This window comes from Sparus aurata, chromosome 6 (genome assembly GCF_900880675.1).
Source record: "Sparus aurata chromosome 6, fSpaAur1.1, whole genome shotgun sequence".
Classification (NCBI taxonomy): Eukaryota; Metazoa; Chordata; class Actinopteri; order Spariformes; family Sparidae; genus Sparus; species Sparus aurata.
The window spans coordinates 25,665,470-25,688,881 of NC_044192.1; the positions used below are offsets into that span (position 1 = coordinate 25,665,470).

Below are 23,412 nucleotides of genomic sequence, written 5' to 3' on the forward strand. Positions count from 1 at the left end.
AATTTTTGGGGGGAATTTGCTGTTTAGTCATATTTATGTTATAGCTTAAATGATCAAAATTTGAGATTATGTTCTCATATGTTTTAAAGTATACTTCAAAAAGAAACTGTTAATAATTGTCAGCCACAACACCTGGCCTTTGTTTTTTTGACCATGTCTGTGTTTGTCGTAAAGGTAAAACCTTGTGTCACAACCGTGCAAAATACAGTGGGAAACATTACAGGTGTGTTGCTGAGATTTTTCAAAGATGAGTGTGGTCTCCCACAGTACTCCATCAGAGGAGTCATGGGTCAGAATGTCAGCATGGCAAATGTCGCTGCTGGTGTGATCCCATCACAAAATAGTCTCTAGTTTATTATAGTTTAAAATATGACAGAAACTCATTGAATGTATCTTCGAAAGACCTTATTTTCATGTGGCCATAAAACAGTTACTGACTTAAAAAGATGACTTACTAATGTTATTGAATGTTCTTTGTGAGGCATGTAGATGCAGAGCTGGATTAAATTAATTTAACTGCCAGACGATTATTGTTATGCTTGTATATGTATTTAGTAAGGCATTTACTGTAGCTCATCTGTTTACAATTTGGTATTCATATGCAATCGGTAAGTTACTTACATCGGAAAAGTGTAGCGCTATATCATACATGTCATTTTGTGTATTCAAATTTTTAAATGGAAAATATGCATTTACACGTCCTTTCCAAGTGAAACCACTGAAATACTTTTAACACACACTGACGCTAATGTTGTAGGTGAACGTTAAGGAATAAAATAAATGAGCAAATAATGTACAACCATTGAAATAAAGATTTAGATCCCCCTACTGGCATGAGGCCCTAGAAATGTGCCTTGAAACATATCCAGGTTAGTGCATTCATGTTCTGGTATAAAACTCAAACTACTGTGTCCCTTGGACCTTGGACAGTGGTAGTGTTGAGTACAGTGTAGGACAAAGAGCATACATGAATGCATCATTGATTTGAAAAATCTGAAGTAAGATTTAAGTATGTAAATTAGGAGAAACCAAACGTACACGAGTTCAAAGGCATGAATAAACTTTATTCATTTCAAGACTCAAATCCTTCCTCATCACAAACATACCTGATCCTTCAACAAATACACACAACCTCAGACTAAAAGCTCTAGTAACCGCTTCATCAAGAGGAAGGACTCGTCACCTTTAACAAAACAACCAGAATGATTTATTTATTTTTTATTTTTTTAATCATTCTCTCCAACATACAGGGGGACGCATTTTAAAGACGAGAAGATTCATCGCAGTGCTTGTGCAGGTGTGATGGCTAATTGGCAGGAGGAGGTAAACATTGCTGGTACTGTAATGAAGCACTGAACGTGGCAGTCCATAAAAAAAAAGAAAAACCCAACGCGCACACATACAAGTTGTTTGACGCATCTCAAAAAAAGTCCAACCAGGTTCCCTGCAATGATCTGTGGCTGGACCGCGGCAGTAGCTACGAGAAGCAAAAACACCTCACTTCATGGTGACCTTCAATGATGATACAAGACCAGATAATGTATGTAAAGTATTTCTGCCAATTCCAAATTAATCCCAAGCTCCCACCTTTCATGTGTAGATCAATATAAATGAACACTTACAGCCTTTTATATATATATATTTAAAAAAAAAACTTTGCTGTATACTATTCTCATTCAATTTCTCTCAAGGCCCCTAAAGGTAGGAACAAGGGACTGATTTGTGGCGCAGTATGTGTTTGGGCGGTCGCTTCCTCCCTCTACTCGTCGTCTTTGTCTTTGGCGCCGTGTTTGAGAATGCGGGTGAACTCTGCGTAGTTGAAGTTGCCCTTCTTGTCAATGGGCGCCTCGCGGAACAGCTCATCCACCTCCTCATCTGTGAAGCGGTCGCCCATGGTGGTCAGCAGCTCTCTCAGGTGGTCCTCGTGGATCACACCTTAGACACAGACAGTATGTGAGACAAAGTTCTTAAACACTAGCTGTGATTTGCGTTGGCGCTGAATTTAGTTCACGCCCGACTCACCAGATCCCTCCTCATCGAAGCAGGCGAAGGCGTTGCGGATAACGTCCTCGGGGTCTGTTCCGTTGAGCCTCTCTCCAAACATGGTGAGGAACATGGTGAAGTTGATGGGCCCTGGTGCCTCGGCCATCATTCCCTCCAGGTACTCATCAGAGGGGTTCTTACCTGAGGGAAGGACATCACTGTTACTAAGGCTGGGTAATATATCGATCTTACATCATTATGGTGATATGAGATTATACATTTTCTTCGATCTTCGTGTTATGATACAGCTAATGTGTTGTCTTTTCCTGGTTTTAAAGGCTGCGTTACAGTAAAGTGATGTCATTTTCTCAATTTACCAGAGTGTCTTTACCCGCTCAGTCATTATATCCTCGTTACTGGGGATTATTTATCAAAAATCTTGTTGCAGTGGTGAAATCAAGGTATTATGTCCAGAAAATATTGTAATATTTAATTTTGTCGCTAAGCATTTATGAAGTGCTTTTGAGGAGCTTTCAAAGGGAGATATGCATGGAATGATAATCTTCATTTTTTTCCCATTTGTACAGCTGCAACCATTAATCACACCTCAACAACATTTGGAACATGTAGGGTTTAAAAAGAAAAGTCCAAATGGAATCAGCAGAGGCCAAGTTATCCTCACTCTCAGCTCCAACAACACTGGAACCTACATTTCCCACAATGCAGCACTCTGTGACCACATTTAAACACCTCATTACTTGCTTATAAGGAAACCTGTCTGTAACGTGTTTCATTTCCGAGGCCAAACTGAATTATCTCTCTCTTAGCAGAGCTACAGAATATAAACTTCAGGTGGAGAATAGGTGGGGTGTTCCTTTAAAAGCAGTGTCAAGCTCTACACCTGTAGCCATAGAAACAAAGAGGATCGAGACGACAGTTGCGTACCCAGAGAGGCCAGCATGTCGTGCAGATCCTCCTTGTCGATGAAGCCGTCTCTGTTCTGGTCGATCATGTTGAACGCCTCTTTGAACTCCTGGATCTGAGACTGGTCGAACATGGCGAAGACGTTGGAGGTGGCCCTCTGGGGGCGCTTCTTGGTGGTCTTTCCCTTGGCACGCTTGCTCGACATGGTGGCGGCTGGATGTGGACCTGTGCACATTCAAAAGACATGAACCCTGGATTAGATTGTAATGAAGCTGCGCCATCGGGGATCACAGAGATGCTTGAGATTAATACAGATTTCTATCTGAAGAGATGGCTTGGATTTAATTTTACATTTCAGTGTTGAAGCTGGAGCTTAGCATCCACGTAGCTCTTTTACATTTGTCTTTGTTTGCCCCAAGCAGCAGAATATTTTCCCTCCTCTCTCTCTCTCTCTCTAGGGAGAGAGAATCACACTCCTCCTGAATGTCGGCTACAGTGATGGGTGTGAAAATGACATGTCTCCACTGTGCGAGCTGCAGCTAACTTCAGGTCCTTCCACAATTAGACCCGTCACTCATGTTCAGGTCTGCTCTGGTGCTCCGAGATTGTGTTATACCCAGCGGAGCAGGTAAGCGTGGCTGATGAGTCACGTATGACATGCGACATCACGCCCTGAGTGGTGCTGAGGTGATGTGATTACTGTAGGTGGCACTAACCAACATGATAAGAGCACCCAGTCAGATGAGCTTTGTCAGCTGTACCACACTTCCGTGGAAAGTTATGACTCATCCTCCAAGGCAGGCTACTGTGCTTAGTCGTACACTAGAGAGCTGTAACATGAGACGGTCCCACAGTGTTAATCGTGTCCAGACGAGTCACTTCCTCTCAATTATTTTTGCAGCCTTCATTCATACAGACGAGTTTCACTGAGACAATGCTCTCCTTTTCGCAAATCACATTCCCACCTGGAAGCTGCTCAGTACACCCACAGTCTGGTCTTCCGGCCACTGAGCAGCTCCACTGGAGCAGGTTGGGTTGATGGGCCTTGCTCAAGGGCACCACAGTGGTGGTAAGGATGGAGGGGGCAAGCGCTGCTTTTCACTTTCCCCACCCAGACTCATTCATCAGGTCACGATCTCGCTACTCTAACCTTTAGGTCACCACTGCCAAATTGTTAGCAATTAAAGTCTATGGCAACTGAAATTTACTCAAATAAATAGAGGCTTTATTAAGGGCAAAGCTCAGTACACATGATTTTATATTGATTAAAAATTAAAGGCCAAGTGTGTTGGATTTAGTCGCATCCAGCAGGGAGGTTGCAGATCACGACCAACTGAATACCCCTCGCAGCATATTAGCCTTCCAAGCTTGCAGGACAAACTACAGTGGCTGCAAAAAACACTAAAGCCCCTCGGTTTGTCCCATCTGGGCTACTGTACAGACATGCCATATAATACAACATGATAGACTCCTGAAGAAGAGGCTACCTCTGTCGATATAAAAGGCTCATTTTGATGTAACAAATACAGTGATTGTTAGTTTCAGGTGATTCATACACAAATGAAAACACCTTTAATTGATATATCTGCCACCAAGATAAATCCTACACACTGTACCTTTAGGAATGTTGATTACCTTACCTACAATTAAGACTATTAATCTGAAACCTAATAACTTCAGTCAGCAAAGGACCAAAGTTACCATAACCATGTATGTACTGGAATAAAATAAAAAACGGACATATTCACTACAAATTCAAATAAACTGCAATGTGTCTCTGAAAGTCAGAAACAGCTCGGTGAAGAGAGAAATATGTGTATTCAAAAAGAGATTTTCCTGTTTACCATCAAAATTTGAATACAGATCTGCATTTTGGCAGCAAGACACACGTCTACATCCATGTCTTATGGCTTCACAGAAGTGTAGTCCAACACTTCTAAATAGATTTTCAGCTGTCATATATTTTCCAAGTGTGCCATCTGTGTGACGCTGTCTGTCATTCTGTGTCTCTGTCTCTGTGCCTGTCTGATTCCCACAGGCTTCACAGTGAAGCTAATGAAGGCAGGGCGGAGCAGCTTTGCCTATTTCTTTATCTCAAATCTTGCTCTGTTTGAGTTTATAGAATGTTATTACTCTGCTGATCTCTATACAAATGAATGCTGCTGTACCACTGAAGCACAATTATAGATTTTATTGTCAATGCAAATTATTAGTATGACTGCCAACCTGTTTGGTTATGTCTGTCTGCGTTTATAATCTAAATGAATAGCTTGACTGTGCGCGCTGTAACGTTTACATGGAGACACTGTAGCCAAAAATGGATCTGTACGTCTGGCTTCTCCTCAGTGTAAAGGTTACAGGAAGAAGTTCAGAGCCAAACCAAGTAGTAGTTAACTTGTTCTCAACACCAGCGGTGCTTCCACTCCTTCCTTTCCTGTTACTGCACACACATGTTGGATCTGTCTTTCCTTTGGTTTGACTACTGTTTGGCTGTATCCGTCCACTCATGCACCAGAGAAATGAAAGAAATCTGGAAGGTGTGTGTTGCTGGCCCACAGCCCTTCCATTCTTCATGTTGCGGTGGCTGAGGAAGCTGGAAACAAAAAACGGGCGTCTAGCTCCAGTTCAAGGTTTCAGGAACAGAGGAATTCCTCGATCTGATTAGGGCTTCTCTCTTTCTCTCTCTCTCTCTCTCTCGCCCGCCTGGATGGTGAAGGCTTCCCACAATGCACCACATTTCCATTGTGCAGACACTGGCAGCAATTTAGACTGTAAGAGATTTTTTGTCAGGGTTCAAATGAAGTGGCTGCAGTTTTAACAGCCCTGTCTTAGGCCCTTGATTGTAGTTATCTCTATTGTGCATCCTTGTTTGGCTCCATACAGTAGGGTACTGTCTCCTGCTGAAGCAATCAATAAGCTAGACTGTCTGATTGGTGTGATTATTTTTGCAACATACATTTTCAAGGTGCGGAATAGGAAATAGGAAATATGACTCCGCTGCTGTAGCAACAGCTCCAAATGTTCTGGATTCTGCACAGAGTGAATCAACAATGATTCACAAAGAGACAGAGAGCAACTATTTCTGACTGCAGAGACGTCAGCTTTTCGTCTGACGTGCCTCAGCTTGGCTCGTACTGACTAATTGTATTTGTTCTCTGTCCGCCACAGCTCCTCCGTGCACCCTTTTATCCACTGGGATGACAAAGCTCCTCTGTTCCCTGTCGTCCAGCGGGAACACACACACACACACACACACACACACACACACACACACACACACACACTCAAGCTTTGATATCACCAAACAGTGAGGCTGTCATCCCCTCGCCCTAACTCCAGGTCGTGTAGGTCACCGCGCTACTCAAGTGAAACGGTCAGGAATTCCAAACACAAACAGAGAGCGGAGTGGAAGTTAAGCTCTCATCACCTATAAAAAGACACCAGTGGTGTGTATGTCTGCATGTGTTCAAGAGTGTGCGTGTGTCTGTGAGGTCTAAATGGGTCAGCTGCATTCAGAAATTCCTGTGTCTAATGTACCGTAGTGATGAGATGGAAGTAAACACACAAACACACGTACAGTATGCAGAAACACACACACACACACACACACACACACACACAGGTCTCAGGTGGAGGTGTGCGTCCTTGGTCACTCTTCACCGGGATCAACAGATGAAAACGCTCTGCTGTAGCAGATCTCTAATCAAAGATCCACTTCAGAGGCTCTATGTAATTCTATCCTCCTCCTCACTCTCAGCACTGACAGTTCAGCATTGTGCCACTGAACTCAAGAGAGTTTACACTTCAAGTACCTTCAAAACACATCTTTTTTTGTACTCTTTATGCAAAAAAACAGCTTTCTTTCTCACCTTGGCTTCAGGTAGAAAATATTCAGAAGTCCCTCAAACTCCTTTTAGTCTGGGTCCGACACAGCAGTGTGAAAGGGAAGCAGGCAGTCCCACTGGAAAGTTTGTTTAAAGAATCAGACTCCCGGTGGGCCCCTCCCCTTTCTGCCGGGGCCAATGGAGAGGCAGCCATGTCCCGTACAAAGACATCCCAGGCCAGGCCATTTCTCCATACAAGGCAAAAGAATGCACAGGCTGCAGCCTGCTACTGCCACAGACGCCGCTCTGGATGTTTGGGAAAAAGGCAGAAATGACAGGAACTACGATAAGGCTGCCTTATTTAGAGAAAAGGGCCCTAAACATTTAGAGGAGGCTCCGCATGGTGGAGTGTGGAGACATGGGGGGGAGAGCTGTGAGCAGATGCAGAGCAGTTTTCGAAGGCCTGTATTTCTGTTGTAAGACTATGGGCTTCCTTAAATAGGCAGCTTGGCCGGTCACCACCGGGGCTTTGAACGCACAGGGAACACCCTGAATTATGTCATAAGGCTAACATCTGTTTACTGGTTGCTCACACTTTTTGTCATCATGCTTTATTAAAGGAGCGCTTACTTGACAATGTATTCAGTGTGAAACAATGTGCTCTGGTATATTTAACAGGTGTTTGCCCTGAAAAAGTTGTTTATTGTTAATTTTTTCACTTGGAGTGTGACGCTGCTGGTGCCGCTGCCCTGCTGGCGACCTGGACTCATGTTGCTGCTGCTTAATGCTTTTCTTGAAATTCATCTGTGTCTACCCCTATTAAACTTTTAAACAAAGCAGCTTGACGCTGTGCAGTGGTTTCATGGTGTGTGTGTGTGTTTTTTTAAAATAATTGGGTGTGTTCAATACATGTTATGTGCAATTTATTGTTGTAACTTAATGTGTAAAAGCTTCATCTCCTTATTCTGGCAGTGTATGTATGTTGTAGTGGGAGCAGTCTGTGTCTTTTGGGTTGGAAATAACATTTATGGTAACCTTTTATTACAGCTATCATTTATGAAGGCTAAATGTATAGTTCATTAAACGTTTGTTAATAGTTTTTTCACTTAAAACAGCAACTTGACAGTACTTAGTTCTAAACATCAGTTGCAACTTTTGATTGACCTTAGATTGACGATTACTTAACAAGTGGTTTATAGAACATTCAACTGTTTGTTACCAGGGATGTGACTATTTGATTAACTAGAAGTTTACCGTTTATTAATGATCGTTCTCATAAAGTGTTACGGGTATAATAGGCTACATGAAATATGTCAGCGTGTCTTTATTTGATTGTAAAAGGTGGTTTAGTCTAATTTGTTTGGTTGCAATGATCATGATAAACCTCCTGCATGTTTAACAGGTTATAGTTTTCTACGTGTCTGAAGGCATTTGTCCTTTCTCTGTTATTCCTCATAGATGTACTAGGAATATCTGATACATAGATGGATTTTATCATTAAAATAGCACATTGTCTGTTTTTATGTGTTCAATAAATGAAGCTCATTTATATTTTAGTAAAACTTTAGAGTTGTGACTATATAATATTGGTCTTTTGTACAGAATAAATTAGGGAAAAGTAGATGTGGAACAAGAATGAAAGAGTTCAGGCAAAGAAAGGAGGCGTTTTGCTGTTTACTGTGGCTCAGTGAAGGTATAGTGATGCCCTCTGCTGGCCCACACTAGTCATCGTATCTGATATATGAGGGGGGAAAATGATATGGGAGGGCTGTGAAATAGTTTGGTCTGGCTGTTGTAATGCACACGTATGATGGGTTAGCAAATATTCCTGTCAGTCCAGCATGTGCGCATACAGAAAATATGTCCTAGAAAACATAGAAAACAAACAAAAAATGTCCTAGAAAAAAACAAACTGGCCTTTTTCGAAGTTATCTCTTGCTGTCTGTCATGTTTATTTGCTGAAATGTACTTTTCTTGCAAACTCCAATAACATATTCTAATGTGAGTAATTAACATCCAGGATCAAACTCATCTAAAAACAAGACCTCCAGTGGATTAGTAAATGTAGCAACACCTGAGTACACTTTTATGAACCCTGATCATATGACAGATGTTTATATATAGACAGCTTTACACCATGCATTTTCCATTGACCAGTAGATATGTCTACTTTATCACTATTGCCTCAGGAGTTCCTGAACACCACCATGCTCTTCCATTAGATCAGGTTAAACACAATTTTGGTGGTTGACACCTGTAGATTTAGTAAAATACAAACGTTACCTGCTGGACACTGAATATAGTCAAGCACTCTTATCTGTGCCTGTTGCAAATATTTTACCTTCCTCTGACATATACTTTACAAGTTAAAAGCAACAAATTAACGTAAAAAGTACATGATGAATATATATTCATGTATGTTTTTCAAATAATTTCTGTAATACTATTGAATCACCTGATATATGACCAAAAGGCTATCATTTAAAGGTGCACTGTGTAGTTTTGGGGAAAAATATTTATCAGAAGACAAAGATCTCCATTGACTGATTGACTGATTTTTTTTATGACTAAAAAACTAAATAAATCAACTCTTTGTTTTCAATAATCAAACTGACCTTAAAGGACAACATGATTTCACACTGTTTTGCTTTGTTTATATTTGGCGGACCCTGCCACTTGTTGAGCAGCTAACAGTATTGTGGGGACCTTATTTTCTGCTGAGAACAGCTTTTTTGTTCAGTTATGGAAACAATTAATATTTTTGAGTGTGTTTTATTACTTCATTGATGTTGTACATATTGAAATCCTGCATTTGAATTTCTACTCCAAAACTATATAGTGCCCCTTTAAAAAGTAGAATTCATCACCCAGCAAATGGGTGATGAATAAGGGATAACATTTTAGGCTGTTTTGTTTCATTTGGCTTTTATGCATGTTTTGTTGCTTGACCTTGTATTAAACTTTACATCGTCGTTTCCAGGGTTTCATAACTGCTTTGTTTTTGTTTTTTGAACAATATTCTCATTGATTGACCCATATTATTGATTAAGACATAAACAATGACATAATTGTCTAAGACAATTAAAGATCATATCGACAAACTGTGCCAGTAAAACATCCTAAATCAATGTTTGCCAGTAAGCTGCAATATGTGAATGAAATCTTAATAGAGCTTGCTATTTGTAAAGTATTATTATGACCTGCTTTTATGAATATTATGATGTAACAAAAATCACCAAAGGATTACTGCTTGACTGAACGCTTTGTTTACTAAATTACCCAAGGGGCGGGTCGTGTTTTGTTTTCCAGGTCGCTCATTGGCTATCGCGGGGATTGACTCGTGTTTAACGCAGGCGCAGTGTATTAGGAATCATCCAGGATGGCAGTTGTTTTCTCATTCTGAAAAGGCTCACGAAAGGTAAGCTGCCGTCTCCTGTCTCTCAGCATCAACACAGGCGGAATAAACTGGCTGTAACTTCTTCAACAGTCGTAGAAGATGTTAAGCAGTCACGGCTGTCAGAGTTGTGTCAATTTATAGGAATACTATTGACTCGCTGTCACTTGAGCATCGCTTTAATGAGACAAGTCGTAGAAATGATTCAGCGCTGAATTCGCTGTCAAACAAAGCGAATTCTTAACGAAGTTCTGAAAGGTGAATATGGAGCCACAAGCTGTTTTGTAGAGACAACGTGTGTCTAGTTTTGAAGCGTGTAAATGAGGCTAGCAGCAGAGCAGAGGAGCTTTTTCCTTGCTGGTGTTTGAGTTGTAGTGAGTTTCAGTGACCAGCACTGGATTGCGCCATACGATGACACCTTTGCGGAAGTTGTCTGACTGTGTGGCTGATCCCTTGTTGTATGTGTTAGACATGTAGCAACACACGGGTCACTTCCACTGAATACAATGTATTTGAAATCTATTTTACTTTTGTATGTACATATAAAAAAAAATCCGTAGGAAATTGTTGCTCTTAACAAGACCTTCATCAAATTCCCAGTACCCCGGGGGACAGACTTTGTCGGTGCTGTCTGAGTCAGTGATGATGACAGAGATTCCTTAATCAGAAAGGTCTGATGTAACAGACTCGTATTTACACGTGTGTGTGTGTGTGTGTGTGTGTGTGTGTGTGTGTGTGTGTGAGTGTGTGTGTGAGAGAGAGAGAGAGACTCTGCTCTGAGACAATGTTCAGTAAAAGACTGCTCTCTCCTCACACTTGGCTGGATCTTCACATTGGGAAAGAGTGTGAGCCATCCACCAACCAAATGCTTGTACAATATGCAAATGGTCACTAACCGGTGGACCAAAGGTTAATTTTGTATCCCGTGTGTGAATGACTGACTAAACATTGTGAAATGATGTTGAGACAGTCGGTTTATCAGAAGACGTTTTGATAAAAGATTAAGCCTTATTTGAGGTATTTAATCAAGCAAAAGTGTGAAGAGATTTGCAAATTCACCATTCAGAACTTCTTAAGAATTTTGTGTCATTTCAAACATCTTTAAGTCTTAGATTGTTGTCACTTGTGAAGGGGTTTTTTGTCACTATTTCTTAGACAAAAAGATTAATAGAAAATATTTGATAAATACATTTGAATCTATGAAAACAATTGTTAGTTGTAGCCCTGATGTCAGCGTCATCAGTTTAAATTCCTCGAATTCGATGACCAAACCTAGAATGTGGCCAATTTACCCATGAGGGATAAGAGTAGGAATATGTTTTATACTTTAGAATCAGTGTGCTGCAACAGATGGAAACATTTGATCCTTTTCAGGTCTCCAGAATAACTCTTTATACTAACCCTTTCTTTTAAGTGCACCCAACTATAGCCTACATTTTAATTGGGTTTCTTAACATTACATAAATGATTGTAAACAGGAAAACGGGTGCAGATGAACGTTTGTCTTCATTTAAAGCAAAGCACGTGCAACAGCAAATCAGAATAGCCTCGATTGCTTAAAAGAAGTTACAAAATGATGATGTTTTAAGACTACAATGTTTTCCCTTTGAAACTATACGTGTAAGACTTGTGAAAGGATTTGTGAATTTGCTTTGTTTTTTGTTGTTTGTTAAAGAATACTTATTATTATCTTACATGCTGAATATCGAGTGCACCAGTAGGACCAATGAAAATGTTTAGCCTCGTTTATAAAACAGTCATTAGGGCCTCCATCTTTCACCTCTTTCATTCTTCCTGCCCTACATTTTGTAATCACTCTGCCATTGTCTACTGGGTGCTTTTGTCCTTCCCGCTTTTTAAATAAAGCTGACCTTGCAGTTTCAGTAAAGTATCACTCTAAATCACATACAGATACAGAAGCCTGACTGGGACGCAGAAAGAGGTGATTCACATCAGAAGGCCACGAGCTACACACTCGTATTTTACATTTAGGCTGTTGGATCAGTCACATGATAGGTCAGAGTGGATTTTTGTTTGTTTGTTAATACTGCACAACATGGCTGATCACCTACATCAACGCTCTTCTGTTTTGAAATTTAGGGCCTACCGTTTTTGTTAAGTCCTCATCCAAATGCAGCACAGGCTGTAAAATCCATCACAATGTGCAACTTATTTGCTTGAGTTCCTCCCAAGTTGGCTCAACTTATGAAGGATTTTCCAGTGTTGGTAGAGCATGACCGCTGGAGAGTCCCCCTCATCTCTGATGGCCCAGAGAGCTGTGGTCAAGCCCAGAAACTGTGGTCTCACAGTTTGTGTGCATGCGTTTTCATGCCAAACATGTTTGAATAGCCTGCCCAAGCCTTTCAGAAACTGCTGGTCTGGCTGTCATGTGCAGTGCAAGTGGGGAAGTATGAATTCAGTGTGACAGGAGTGTGTGCTTGTGAAATAGCGTGAGATAGAGGAAGCATCGGTGTGTGGCTGAATATACTGGGACTCTCTCATGAATTGCTGTATTCTGCGAACTAGCTCAGACCAGAGAGGACTCGAGCGCTGTCATCTCTGATGACCGCTGATCAAGTGGAGAGTCTTATTTAGCTCAGCAGTTATAATCGACCGCATTCAATTTTGTAGTTACAATTCACTTGTCAAGACCAACAATAATGTAGCCTTACATCTACAGTCATGGGGGGGTTGAGTTGTCCTCGGCAGCTGAGAATCCTGGGGAATGGAGTTTACAGGTTCCTCTGGTGGAAATGGAGGTAAAGTTTTCTTGAGACTGTTCCTGAGTTCCTGTGGTGGACAAAAAGCCTTTTATAGTGGTGTTCTATGGCGGAAGGGAGGTCAAGGGAGAGCAGCCTGGTTGGGAGGGGACATCTGCATCCTTCAATGTGGGTAAGGCATGACACTGGTACTGTGGACTATGGACATTATGCACATTGTAGAGATGTGTGGTCAGTCAGTCTTATGTTTTCAGATCCTGACTAAGTTTAACTTTGTTTTGTGGTGTTTCTCCTCAGGAATGTAAACTGGTTTATTGGTTTGGTTGTTTCCATCATATTGGAAGTTCTTAGGGTTAGGGTTAGGGTTAACCAAAAACAAAACATTAGAAACCTTGCAGAGTTGTCGTATTGATTTCTCTAACTTTATGTTGTTGTTTTTTTTAAACAAAAAAACCTGCCTGCGGTGTTTATCTTTAGTTATTTGCAGAATGAAAATGGTTATTTTTAAATCTGAATTAAAACTGTGTGACTAGGTAATATGCTATGATTGTATTTCTTGAAAGAAGCACTGTCTAGATACTACATGAGGAGACAAGATAACATGCACGTCTTCAAACCCCACGACACCGTCTTGCATTGTTTATGCAGGTTCAAACTAGGCCAAATGTGATGTTTACAGTCACCTTTGGCAAAGTTTGACTTCTTGACTCCTGAAAGCTGTTGTTGTTGGACATGTTCTGAGCTGCTGAGGAAAGAAGGACACACAAAAATTGAAATTTATTTTATTTTACAACCTCACTTTAAATTAACCGACTATTGAAAATAACTTTTTTGTGGTATCTCTCGTCTCATTTGGCTGTTAACGTGATCAAGATCTGATTGTAAAGGTCAAATTGGTTTTGTCAAAACAATAGAAATACCACATTGGGTTTCATAATGTAGGCGCTCTGCTGACAGTCAAATGTGCTTCATTAAGCTTTTAACATAATGTAGAAAATGTTAATTTCCTTTCTTAAATGCCTTCTGCCTTTAAGTTTGGTTAATTGGATGGCCATTATAATGAGAAGCTGTAATTCTGTTGTAGCGTCTTTTATATTTACGATGAATAGACGACATTATTGATTGCTGCTGACATCGTGGAAGTAAAAGGACGAAGGATCAAGCCATAGACAGCAGAAAACAGTGACTGCAGACTCTTTTTGTTTTCACTTCTTGTTTTGTTGTCCGCAGTCCCAAACCATGAATATTGTTGGCCAGTTGGCGGAGACGGTGTTTGTGACTGTGAAGGAGCTGTACCGTGGCCTGAACCCCGCCACACTCACCGGAGGGATCGACGTCATTGTGGTGCGACAGCCTGATGGATCGTTCCAGTGTTCCCCCTTTCACGTCCGTTTCGGCAAGCTGGGTGTGCTACGCTCCAAGGAGAAAATTGTGAGTGTTTTCTTTTGAACTACAACTCTACTCAGTTTTCTCTCTCTACTTTCTCGCAATTCTTTGACACAAATGTGCGACATTGTGATTTTAGGTGGATATTGAGATAAATGGGGAATGCGTTGACCTGCACATGAAGCTGGGTGACAATGGAGAAGCTTTTTTTGTGGAGGAAAATGAAAACATGGAGGTAAGAAGACCAGCATTTGTTGCCCATAGGCTTCCTGATATTGTCTGTAATCCATCATTCCAAACTTTTTTTTTTTCCCCCATCAGTCCGAGGTCCCTGCTCATCTCTGCACATCCCCGATTCCTCTTGAGGGCCCTGAGGAGATCGAGGAGACTGCTGAGGGATCCTTCGTCGCTGGGTCTGGTGCTCGCAGGAAGAAACGCCGTCGCAAGCGCATACGCTCTGACACTCACCTGAGAGAAGAGGCCAGCTCGTCATCAGATGAGCGAGAACGAGAGAAGGAGTGGGAGAGAGAAAGTGATCAGACTGGACAGGAGAGCCCTATGAAGGAGCTGCCCATCACACCATTGCAACTCAGGTCAGTGATTTAAATAAAGAAAATACTTTTGTATCATATTTCTTTTTGTGAATTGACAGTTTAGGACCCTTGTAGTTCTCTGCAAACCAGAGTAATTGTAATGTATTTCAGTATAGTCTGCTAAATGTGCCACTGTATATCAGCGAGATGGTTACCATTAATTTTACAATGCAGGACAGCTGCTGCCTGAACAAAACTGTTAGTAGAGAGCAGCTGAATACTGCATAGAGCTACATACTGTGGTGTTGATTCTCGGTTGGTTTGTCAATATGTGCAACCTTTGTATCGTTTGTTCTGTGGTTCAAATGTTCACAACTTCAGAGTTAACCTAGTAGTGAGCAAAATGTCTTCTTGCATGTTTTAAAGTAAATCGGTGTACTACTCGCTGTCTGAGGAGCCAAATGAGGAGCTGGGGGCCACACAGACCAGAGACACACATCCACACTCGGATGGAGAGCAGTCACCCTCCGAAAAGTAAGGAATCCTTACGATAAATAAATTGATTTATATATTTGTTTGTACTGAGCAACCTCACTGAGGCACTGCCAGTTGACATCGATGAAGTCATACCGATTTATGATGTGCCTCCTGTCCTTACGTGAGTCCATCTTTTATCTTCATTTAGCAGTGTGTTCCACAGCCGGCCATCCTCTCCTAAGAGTGATTCTGAGCTTCTGGTTAAAACCCAAGAGTCGTCTGGGCCTCAGATGGAGTGGAACTGGGGAGGTTTTCCAATGGTACGGCAGCACAAACATACAAACGCAGATGTAGATGTGCTTTCACTTCCTGCTTGTGCTGTATATTTGAGATTGCCATGTTGACACACTGTCTCTAACTGCCCTCTCATACCTCCTCCTCACAGCTGTGTCAATCAGAGAGGACACCAGTGGAGCTGCAGCGCATCCCCCCCTCCGGCAGTTCTCATTTTCGGACCATTGAGAGACAGGACTCCTTCGACATGAGCTATGAGCCTGTGATCAGCTGCAGCAGAGTGGGCAGTGTAAAGGTGGTCAGGCCACAACCCAGGACTCAGTCCCTTGACCTTAGTAGCCTCTCTATCCAAACCACGCCTTTGTCCATGGAGAAAAACTCTCACATTTCCCATTCCACCCCCAGTGACCTCTCAGAGTCACGTGCACCACCAATGAAAACTGTTGTGGACACACAGACACTTGAATGCAGATTAGGGGAAGAAGAGAACTATTCTTCTCATTCAGCTAATCCAATCGATAGCACTGATTCTCTTGGTAGCCAAGAAACCACAAGGACTGCTGAGCATATTAACACTGTGACAGACATAATTATCAACGGCAGCAAAAATAGCGCGGTCAGTGTGACAGAACCAAAGAACTCAGAAATACAGCTCATCAAAGAGAGCGAAGACTGCACCGTCACAGCAACAAGTTCAGGTAGTACAGACTTATTAAATCCACAACAGCAGAGTGCCTCAACAGAGAGAAGTGAGCAGGGTGCCACCGGCAGTGCCCCTGTCAGTGAGGGCGACAGTGGGATAGATCCCACTGAGGTAGTGGAGGAGGAGAGTGGACTTGAGGGGTCAGCAGGAGCCTCACTGACCCACAAAACCACGCTGAAAACTGAAGGGAGAGATGCCGACTCCAGCTGGACTGCTACAGAGGGGTTGGCAAACTCTTCCGAGGCATCCTCCAAAGTGGAGCAACAGGACAAGAAGAAAGGTGAAGTGTTTCTGAAGCTTTCTCATTTAGGTTAATTTCTTTGCATTCTTACACTTGGTGTCTAAAGGGTACATATAATCATTTTCAGGCTCATATTTTGGGTTACTACTAGATTAGCTTTCCATGTGTCTGTGCAGTTTTTCTGTCTGAAACGCTCTGTTCTCAGGAGCAGTGGGAGAGAGGAGCTCCTATTGGTGCAGACTAATTAATTTTTGAACTTTCAAGATCTTTTACATGCCGAGTGAACCTATATGAAACACTGAAGGAAAGGACAAAAGAGCATAATAGGTCTTATTTTAAGTCTCATCTTCGACTTTGCATTGAAATAACTGAGTCATCAGTTTATGTTAGTGCTTATTATTTGGGTTTGTGTACCATTTTGTTTCAGGTAAACGTAATCACCACCTAGGACCAACAGATATTTACTTGGATGATCTGACCACTTTGGACCCTGAGGTGGCAGCACTCTACTTCCCCAAGAGGTAAAAAGACACATAATGGATATTTTTTGCAAAAAATATTCAACCCCCACCTTAAAAATGACAACAAAAATCTGTGTTTGGGTTTTTAACACTTACAGATAAATCCTTAGTGTCCACAGCAGTTGAGTTCCATTGAAGTAACTCAGAAACCCAATGAGCATGCTGTGTTATCTTTATTTTAAATACTCTTGATTTATTGTCTCTTTTTATAAATGCGTGTACTTGTTCTCCATTATGTATACTTGTTTCATCCATGCAATATGAATAAAACGGGGCAAAGAACATAGCCTAACATAAGCATAGTATATAATGAATAAATTCCTATCATATCATAAAATAATGTTAGTCACAATCATAATAAATAAAATAAAGAACAAGTAAGTACTACCACATCAAGAGAGGCTTGCTGTGCCTTTTATGAGGGAATAACTGCGTGTCTCTTGTCCCTGTAGTGAGACAGAGGGAGGGTCTCAGCAGGGGGCAGAGCAGGGCTCCTGCTCAGGCAGCCAGTCCCCTCAGTCAGTTGGCAGCGGGGCCATGGACAGCGGTACTGAGTACCTTTCAGACTCCACCTCCTACAACATGGATGTCAGCATGTCCCTCTGTGGACAAGAGGGCGACACCAGCCAAATCACTAAAGGTAAGTGAGAGTTAATCTGTGCTCTGTGTCTGCAGTATGCACGGGTACATGAAGGAGTTCAGGTTCTCCCGGTGGAATGAAACCATATGTAATGTTATTTGATCCAGAGAAGTTTATGGAGCACATTGTGACGTACCAGGACTTTGCAAGCAATCCAGGAATCATTGAGGATCCGAGCCTTGTCATCTGCATCAACTCCAAGTAGGACATGAAATCAGATATTTGTTTACTTATACAATTTGACTGTTTACGTATTTAATTAAGTGGATGTTCTTACAGTAAATTGTCATTTCAAACCAGTTTATGTCTATGACTGATTTCCCTCTTTCACAGCTATTATAACTGGGCAGTGGCTGCTCCAATGGTCTTGTCAATGACAACTTTTCAGAAAAACCTACCAAAGGTATTTAACTGTTTCTAAACTAAACCTCAACAATGTTATTTAATCAGCTAATGTCCGGTTCCAAACATTAATAAAGCTTCTCTTAGTTTCTTTTAGTTAACAGGTCAAGACAGAAAAGAGCTTACTTATATGTCATATGTGAATATGATGACAAGACAATGAAATTCATTGACTTCTTATTGCGTGTGTTATTTAGAGTACAGTAGAGCGGCTGGTGAAGGACAAGATGCCCAAAAAGTCCGGACGGTGGTGGTTCTCCTGGAGGAGAAGAGACATGGACAATAACCAGGTATATTTCCCATTAATGGTTATTCATTCAGTAATGATGGTGTGTCAGCGAGAAAAGAAATGTTACGTGTTTGCACTTGCAATAAACCATCCGTTGTTCCTGACAGGGTTTTTCAGGTGTGGCTGTGTCAGCTAGGTTTGGTTTTAATGCTCTGTCAATGGAGGAATAAAGGTGGTAGAGTTTGAAGTGATTGAAAGTTAGATCAGAAGCAACAGGTCACTGGGTGGTCTGTTTATAAAAACCTGCATCGCCCCTTGACATTTTTGTTGGATACCTGACAATGTAACCCTCTTGTTTTTTAGCAGAAGAACTCAAAGGATGAGCAAGAGGAGCTACTGGCGAGTGTTTCTACCACAGTTAAGTAAGTGGCGGCACCCCTCTTACAAATAATCTAACACAAGATAATAAACCTTATAAATCCTCACATCTGTGTTCCAGTTGGAATCTAGGCTTTCTAATTGACAGTTGTTCTGCTGGTTCTAATGTTTGAGTTTATTTAAGGTCATTCAGACTTATTGCTCCAAAGATTAGAGTGGTTTTAGTTAACGCTGTAAATATGCCAAAGGTTTGTTGTTTCTTTGTTTGATGTATAAATCAAAAAGACTTAAAGGAAGGTGTTTAAATATAGCTGAATGCAGCAGCAAATGAGAGTTGTTCATCTAGAAACTGTATCTATTATCTCATCGGCCTTGTTTGTTTCATCCAAATGTCAAATATAGCATTTTGTGGGTGGCTTAAATCATGTCAAGTGATTTTAATTTTTTTATTTCTAAGAATACCATATGAACAAACAGAACAACAGAGGACACGGTAAGGATAAAACACAAAACAGTCCAAGTAGACCATTCACAGCTGTTGAATGGGGGGAATTATTATTATATACAGTATTTCTTTTTTTTTTTTGAAAGGCACAGACAGTTTACTGTATTTTGTGTATCAATTCAAACTCTCATTACGTAATTTACCATTGCACCACCAGAGTGTGCCAAAGCTTTGTCCATACAGTACATAACACATTTATTATTCTTAAAAACAATAGTCATGACACTCAACTATGAGTAGCTAAGACAACGTTTGACAAAATTATGTTAAGATATCTGATTGCCAAAAAATGATACAGATCACCAGGTGGAATGTTTTCTCATTTTCATCCAAAGAATTTGATACAATTATTATAAATAAATAAAAAAAACTGACTGTGGCAAAAAATAATAATTCAGAAAGTAAGCTGGACATGTGCTGTTTCTCCAGAGCCACGTTAGACGACGTAGACAGTGACGAGGCGGCGGGCCTCGGCCGAAAAGCCGTCCTTGCTCCCAGCCTATCAGCAGAGACTCTCCACGCCACTCAGTGTATCAACCAGATATACCGCAAATCACTGCGTCTGACCTCTGAACAGATAGTAAGGGATGCACACATTCATACACCAGCATGACAGATTTTACTCTGCTGCTATCTGACCTTTTTGTTACTTTAGCTAACACTGTCCTTTCTCGTAACCAGATGCACTTAAACCTGCGTGACGGAGCCAACAAGGTGGTGTTCAGTGTGACCACACAGTACCAAGGCACCTGTCGCTGTGAGGCGGCCATCTACCTGTGGAACTGGGACGATCGTGTCATAATATCCGACATAGACGGCACCATCACAAAGTAAAAACAACTGCAGTTCATTGCACATTATGGTGTATAGATGGTCAAATAGAAACTGGATGTAAAGATGGCATTGTGTGAACTCACAGTATGACTGTATGGTGGTTTTCACTCTGTCTCCTGCAGGTCTGATGCTCTGGGTCATATTCTGCCTCAGTTTGGAAAAGACTGGACACACAAAGGCATCGCCAAACTCTACCACAAAATACACCAGTATGTCAGAGTACTTTTTGGAAAAATATTATCAGCAGTCAAAGAGCAACAAACATTGATTTTAGCCAGTTTCTTTCACTATACATTCACATGCATTATTCTCACCATTACAAGTAAAAAGCAGATGAAATGTATCCACTGCTGATGACTTCATTCTGACTGTCTAATCTACGTTGCCAGATGTTTGTCCCAATTTGCACCACATGCTTGACAAACAGCTGTTTGGTTAATTGAAAAAAGACTTTTAATCTTTTGTTACACAAATCCAGAGAAACAGAACGTGTTGGGCAGTACCAGAATGCATGTAATCAGGATTGCAAATAACTATAAGCAGCCAAGATTACATTTGAAAAGACGCATAATTGGATTACATTTAAAATCCAAGGATTTTGTTTCTGTTTGATTACATCTTGAAAATACGGCATTTTTTTCTTTTAAACTGCAGCCTACACTTACACATGGTACACATGTAGTCTTTGCAATACTATATATGTGTATATATATTAAAATGTAATTCTTATTTTCATTTATTTATTTATTTTTTATTTTTTATTTTTTACTGTATTTTGACCAAATGTAAATTTTTTTATCTACAGAGTGCATTCATTTGCATTTAAAATCTTTTGAAATGTGTAAAAAGAGAAAACAATATTTGTTGAACTCATTGTTGTGCACTGGATTTAATACTGGATGTAATATTCTCAATGTTTGATTCTGAAGTCGTCCAAAGGTATTCAGATTAGATTGCATTTTTTTGTAATCAATTGGATTGGAAGTTAGTAATAACAGGATAGAAGACATGTTTAGTTTAGTTTCATATTTTGCACAAAAATACACAAGTAACATGGATAAAAAATCATAGACATTGCAGGAGGAGGCAGAAAATCCAGAGGGCTTATTTGAATCCTAACCTGAATAATGTTGAGATATCATAAAACATATAATAAACAAGAATGTAGTATTGATCACAGAATTCAGGGGCTTATGAAGTGCTAATATGGTCGCTCCTCTCCTTGCAGAAATGGCTACAAGTTCCTGTATTGTTCTGCAAGGGCCATAGGTATGGCTGGCATCACTAAGGACTACCTGCAGTGGGTGAATGACAAAGGCACTGTCCTCCCTAAAGGCCCTGTACTGTTGGCTCCCAGCAGCCTCTTTTCGGCACTACACAGGTACAAATGCTACTATTGTAACACTCCACAGATTGTTTCCTACTAAGACAGATTTTGACCATGAACTGTTTGTCCTGACCTGTGCAGGGAGGTTATTGAGAAGAAGCCGGAGGTTTTTAAAATCGCCTGTCTGAGTGACATCAGAGACCTGTTCAACCCGAAGAGGCGGCCCTTCTACGCAGCCTTTGGCAACAGGACTAACGTAAGCACTGCTGCCCTCTGGCTTCTAATACAGCAACAGCCTTCCGTAATGGGTCTATTGTTAGTCATGTTTCCAAGTTGCATATTTGGCAGTGATTGTAACCTCTGGATTTGAACATAATCCCAAGAGAGCAGAGAAGAAAAAGACCACACCCATGTGTCTGTTAATGTCTTTTACCTAGCATTCATTTAACATGCACATCCTGCAGGTAGAAATGAGGCAGGAGAAATTTACAAGTTCAGTCTGGATGACATTGTGGGTATAAAGTAAACATCGCTTAATGATTGACTGTAGATTAGTGCTGCAACAGCCTAACAATCTTTTATGGGAACATGGACACTGTAAAGGTTAAAGTGACACTGAAGCAAGTCTGTGTAACTCTATTGTTTTGCTGCCCTTGATTCTGCAGGATGCATACGCCTACAAGCAGGTCGGGGTGCCAGACACCAGGTTATTCACCGTCAACCCGAAAGGAGAGCTCATCCAGGAGAAGACGAAAGGGAACAAGTCCTCGTAAGTGTGCACGAACGACTGGACCCGACAGACTTTAATGAGTTTAAGTGGTTTAGTTCACTTCTGATATTTGACATGTGTGCGTATGTTTATCACTTGGATCGTGAGTCAGTTTCGTGTGTGTTCTGCAGGTACAGCCACCTCAGTGAGTTGGTGGAACATTTCTTCCCCATGCTGTCTGTCGAGGGCAGCACGTCCTCTGCTTTTGACTGTCCTGACTACAGCAGCTTCTCTTACTGGAAGGAGCCTCTGCCAGAACTGGACCTGAATGCACTACTGTAGACACACACGCCTACAAAGATTTACCAAAAACACACACACACACACACATACACACACACACACACACACACACACACACACACACACACACACACACACACACACACACACACACACACACACACACACACACACACGCACTCAAGCTAACGCCTACTCAGGCACATATACTCTTATCTTGGTTCTCACCCTTTTTCCAGTGGATTTCCAAAGGATTTTTCCCAGCAAGCCTGAATGTTGCCTTTAACAGTCCTGCCGACTGTCGTGCCTGTTTTTATGAGACACCGAATAAACTGGAACGGGGAGGGGCAACTGTCCAGTCTTCCAAAGACGGAGCCAAATGATTTCATTAAAACACACGGACTCCACATTTCAAAGATAATTGTGTAAAACATTATTCGTCATTTAATTTCAGTTCCCTCACACTGACGGGCTGTTTACACAGTACTTTGCCATTTTTATGTGAAAATCCTAAATCGAACATGACACAACTGGACAAATATGCCTTGGACTGTTTCAGCATTTTGTTAAGGTATCATTCCAAAATCTGAATTTAAACAGTGTTAGTATGATGACACATTGAAACTCTGAACACTTACCAAAAAACACATTGTTGTAGAAGTTGAGCTGTGTTGGATGCCAAATGTGCCTGTTTTCTCTGACTGATCTGGAAATATTCTGTTTATTGCTTGAAGCTCAAATAGATCAAGACACACACACACACACACACACACACACACACACACACAACTACATGACAAAACTGTTATCATTTATTTAGTTGAGATTAGACAGATTATGTGTCTGTGTGTTGTTGACACCAGAGAATATCTTTGGACCTAAGTGTCATTGGGGGGGGGGGGGGGGGGGGGGGGGGGGGGGTCTTATAGCTACACGTACCAGGCCTCCAAACATGGTTTGAGAATGTTTTTAAAACACTTTGTTTCATTTAAGCGCCTCTTTTTCACCCTAACAAGAAATGCGGTAACTTGGCGTTTTTTTGTCAAGTGTTTTCTAACTTCATTTGACTCACCTGACCTGAGTCT

The 23,412-nt window shown here is 41.2% G+C and overlaps 2 protein-coding genes across 8 annotated transcripts; one reads left to right on the forward strand and one right to left on the reverse strand.

Moving 5' to 3' along the window:
• Positions 1 to 1,043: 1,043 nt before the first annotated feature.
• Positions 1,044 to 6,927, reverse strand: myl9b (myosin, light chain 9b, regulatory). Its single transcript, XM_030420925.1, has 4 exons — positions 6,777 to 6,927; positions 2,929 to 3,132; positions 2,023 to 2,184; positions 1,044 to 1,935 (listed from the first exon to the last, which is right to left on the reverse strand). The coding sequence occupies exons 2-4, from the start codon at positions 3,110 to 3,112 to the stop codon at positions 1,760 to 1,762; spliced, it is 522 nt and encodes a 173-aa protein (XP_030276785.1). The 5' UTR covers positions 3,113 to 3,132; positions 6,777 to 6,927; the 3' UTR covers positions 1,044 to 1,759.
• A 3,150-nt stretch (positions 6,928 to 10,077) lies between these two features.
• On the forward strand, positions 10,078 to 23,194 carry LOC115583748 (phosphatidate phosphatase LPIN2). 7 transcript variants are annotated; one of them, XM_030420917.1, is made up of 21 exons: positions 10,078 to 10,149; positions 14,076 to 14,276; positions 14,371 to 14,466; positions 14,553 to 14,824; positions 15,191 to 15,298; positions 15,450 to 15,561; positions 15,687 to 16,518; positions 16,907 to 17,000; positions 17,453 to 17,640; positions 17,748 to 17,841; positions 17,974 to 18,043; positions 18,240 to 18,332; positions 18,635 to 18,693; positions 19,107 to 19,142; positions 19,584 to 19,734; positions 19,836 to 19,984; positions 20,111 to 20,197; positions 21,217 to 21,369; positions 21,457 to 21,571; positions 21,981 to 22,084; positions 22,216 to 23,194. In XM_030420917.1, exons 2-21 carry the CDS (start codon positions 14,085 to 14,087, stop codon positions 22,364 to 22,366), a joined length of 3,156 nt encoding a protein of 1,051 aa, XP_030276777.1. In that variant the 5' UTR covers positions 10,078 to 10,149; positions 14,076 to 14,084; the 3' UTR covers positions 22,367 to 23,194. The 7 variants fall into 7 exon arrangements, with proteins under 7 accessions (XP_030276777.1, XP_030276778.1, XP_030276774.1 ...); XM_030420914.1 differs by lacking the exon at positions 10,078 to 10,149 and adding an exon at positions 12,047 to 13,017 and having other exon boundaries at positions 18,638 to 18,693; XM_030420913.1 differs by lacking the exon at positions 10,078 to 10,149 and adding an exon at positions 12,047 to 13,017 and having other exon boundaries at positions 15,453 to 15,561.
• Positions 23,195 to 23,412: the final 218 nt, after the last annotated feature.

Coding starts and splice junctions, on each gene's coding strand:
- LOC115583748 (XM_030420912.1), top strand. CDS start 12,952: ATGGCGGAAGGGAGGTCAAGGGAGAGCAGCCTGGTTGGGAGGGGACAT. Junction 13,018..14,075: donor ATCTGCATCCTTCAATGTGG/GTAAGGCATGAC, acceptor TGTTGTCCGCAG/TCCCAAACCATGAATATTGT. Junction 17,842..17,973: donor GTCATCTGCATCAACTCCAA/GTAGGACATGAA, acceptor CCTCTTTCACAG/CTATTATAACTGGGCAGTGG.
- myl9b (XM_030420925.1), bottom strand. CDS start 3,112: ATGTCGAGCAAGCGTGCCAAGGGAAAGACCACCAAGAAGCGCCCCCAG. Junction 2,185..2,928: donor CGACATGCTGGCCTCTCTGG/GTACGCAACTGT, acceptor TCCTTCCCTCAG/GTAAGAACCCCTCTGATGAG. Junction 1,936..2,022: donor CTTCGATGAGGAGGGATCTG/GTGAGTCGGGCG, acceptor TCTGTGTCTAAG/GTGTGATCCACGAGGACCAC.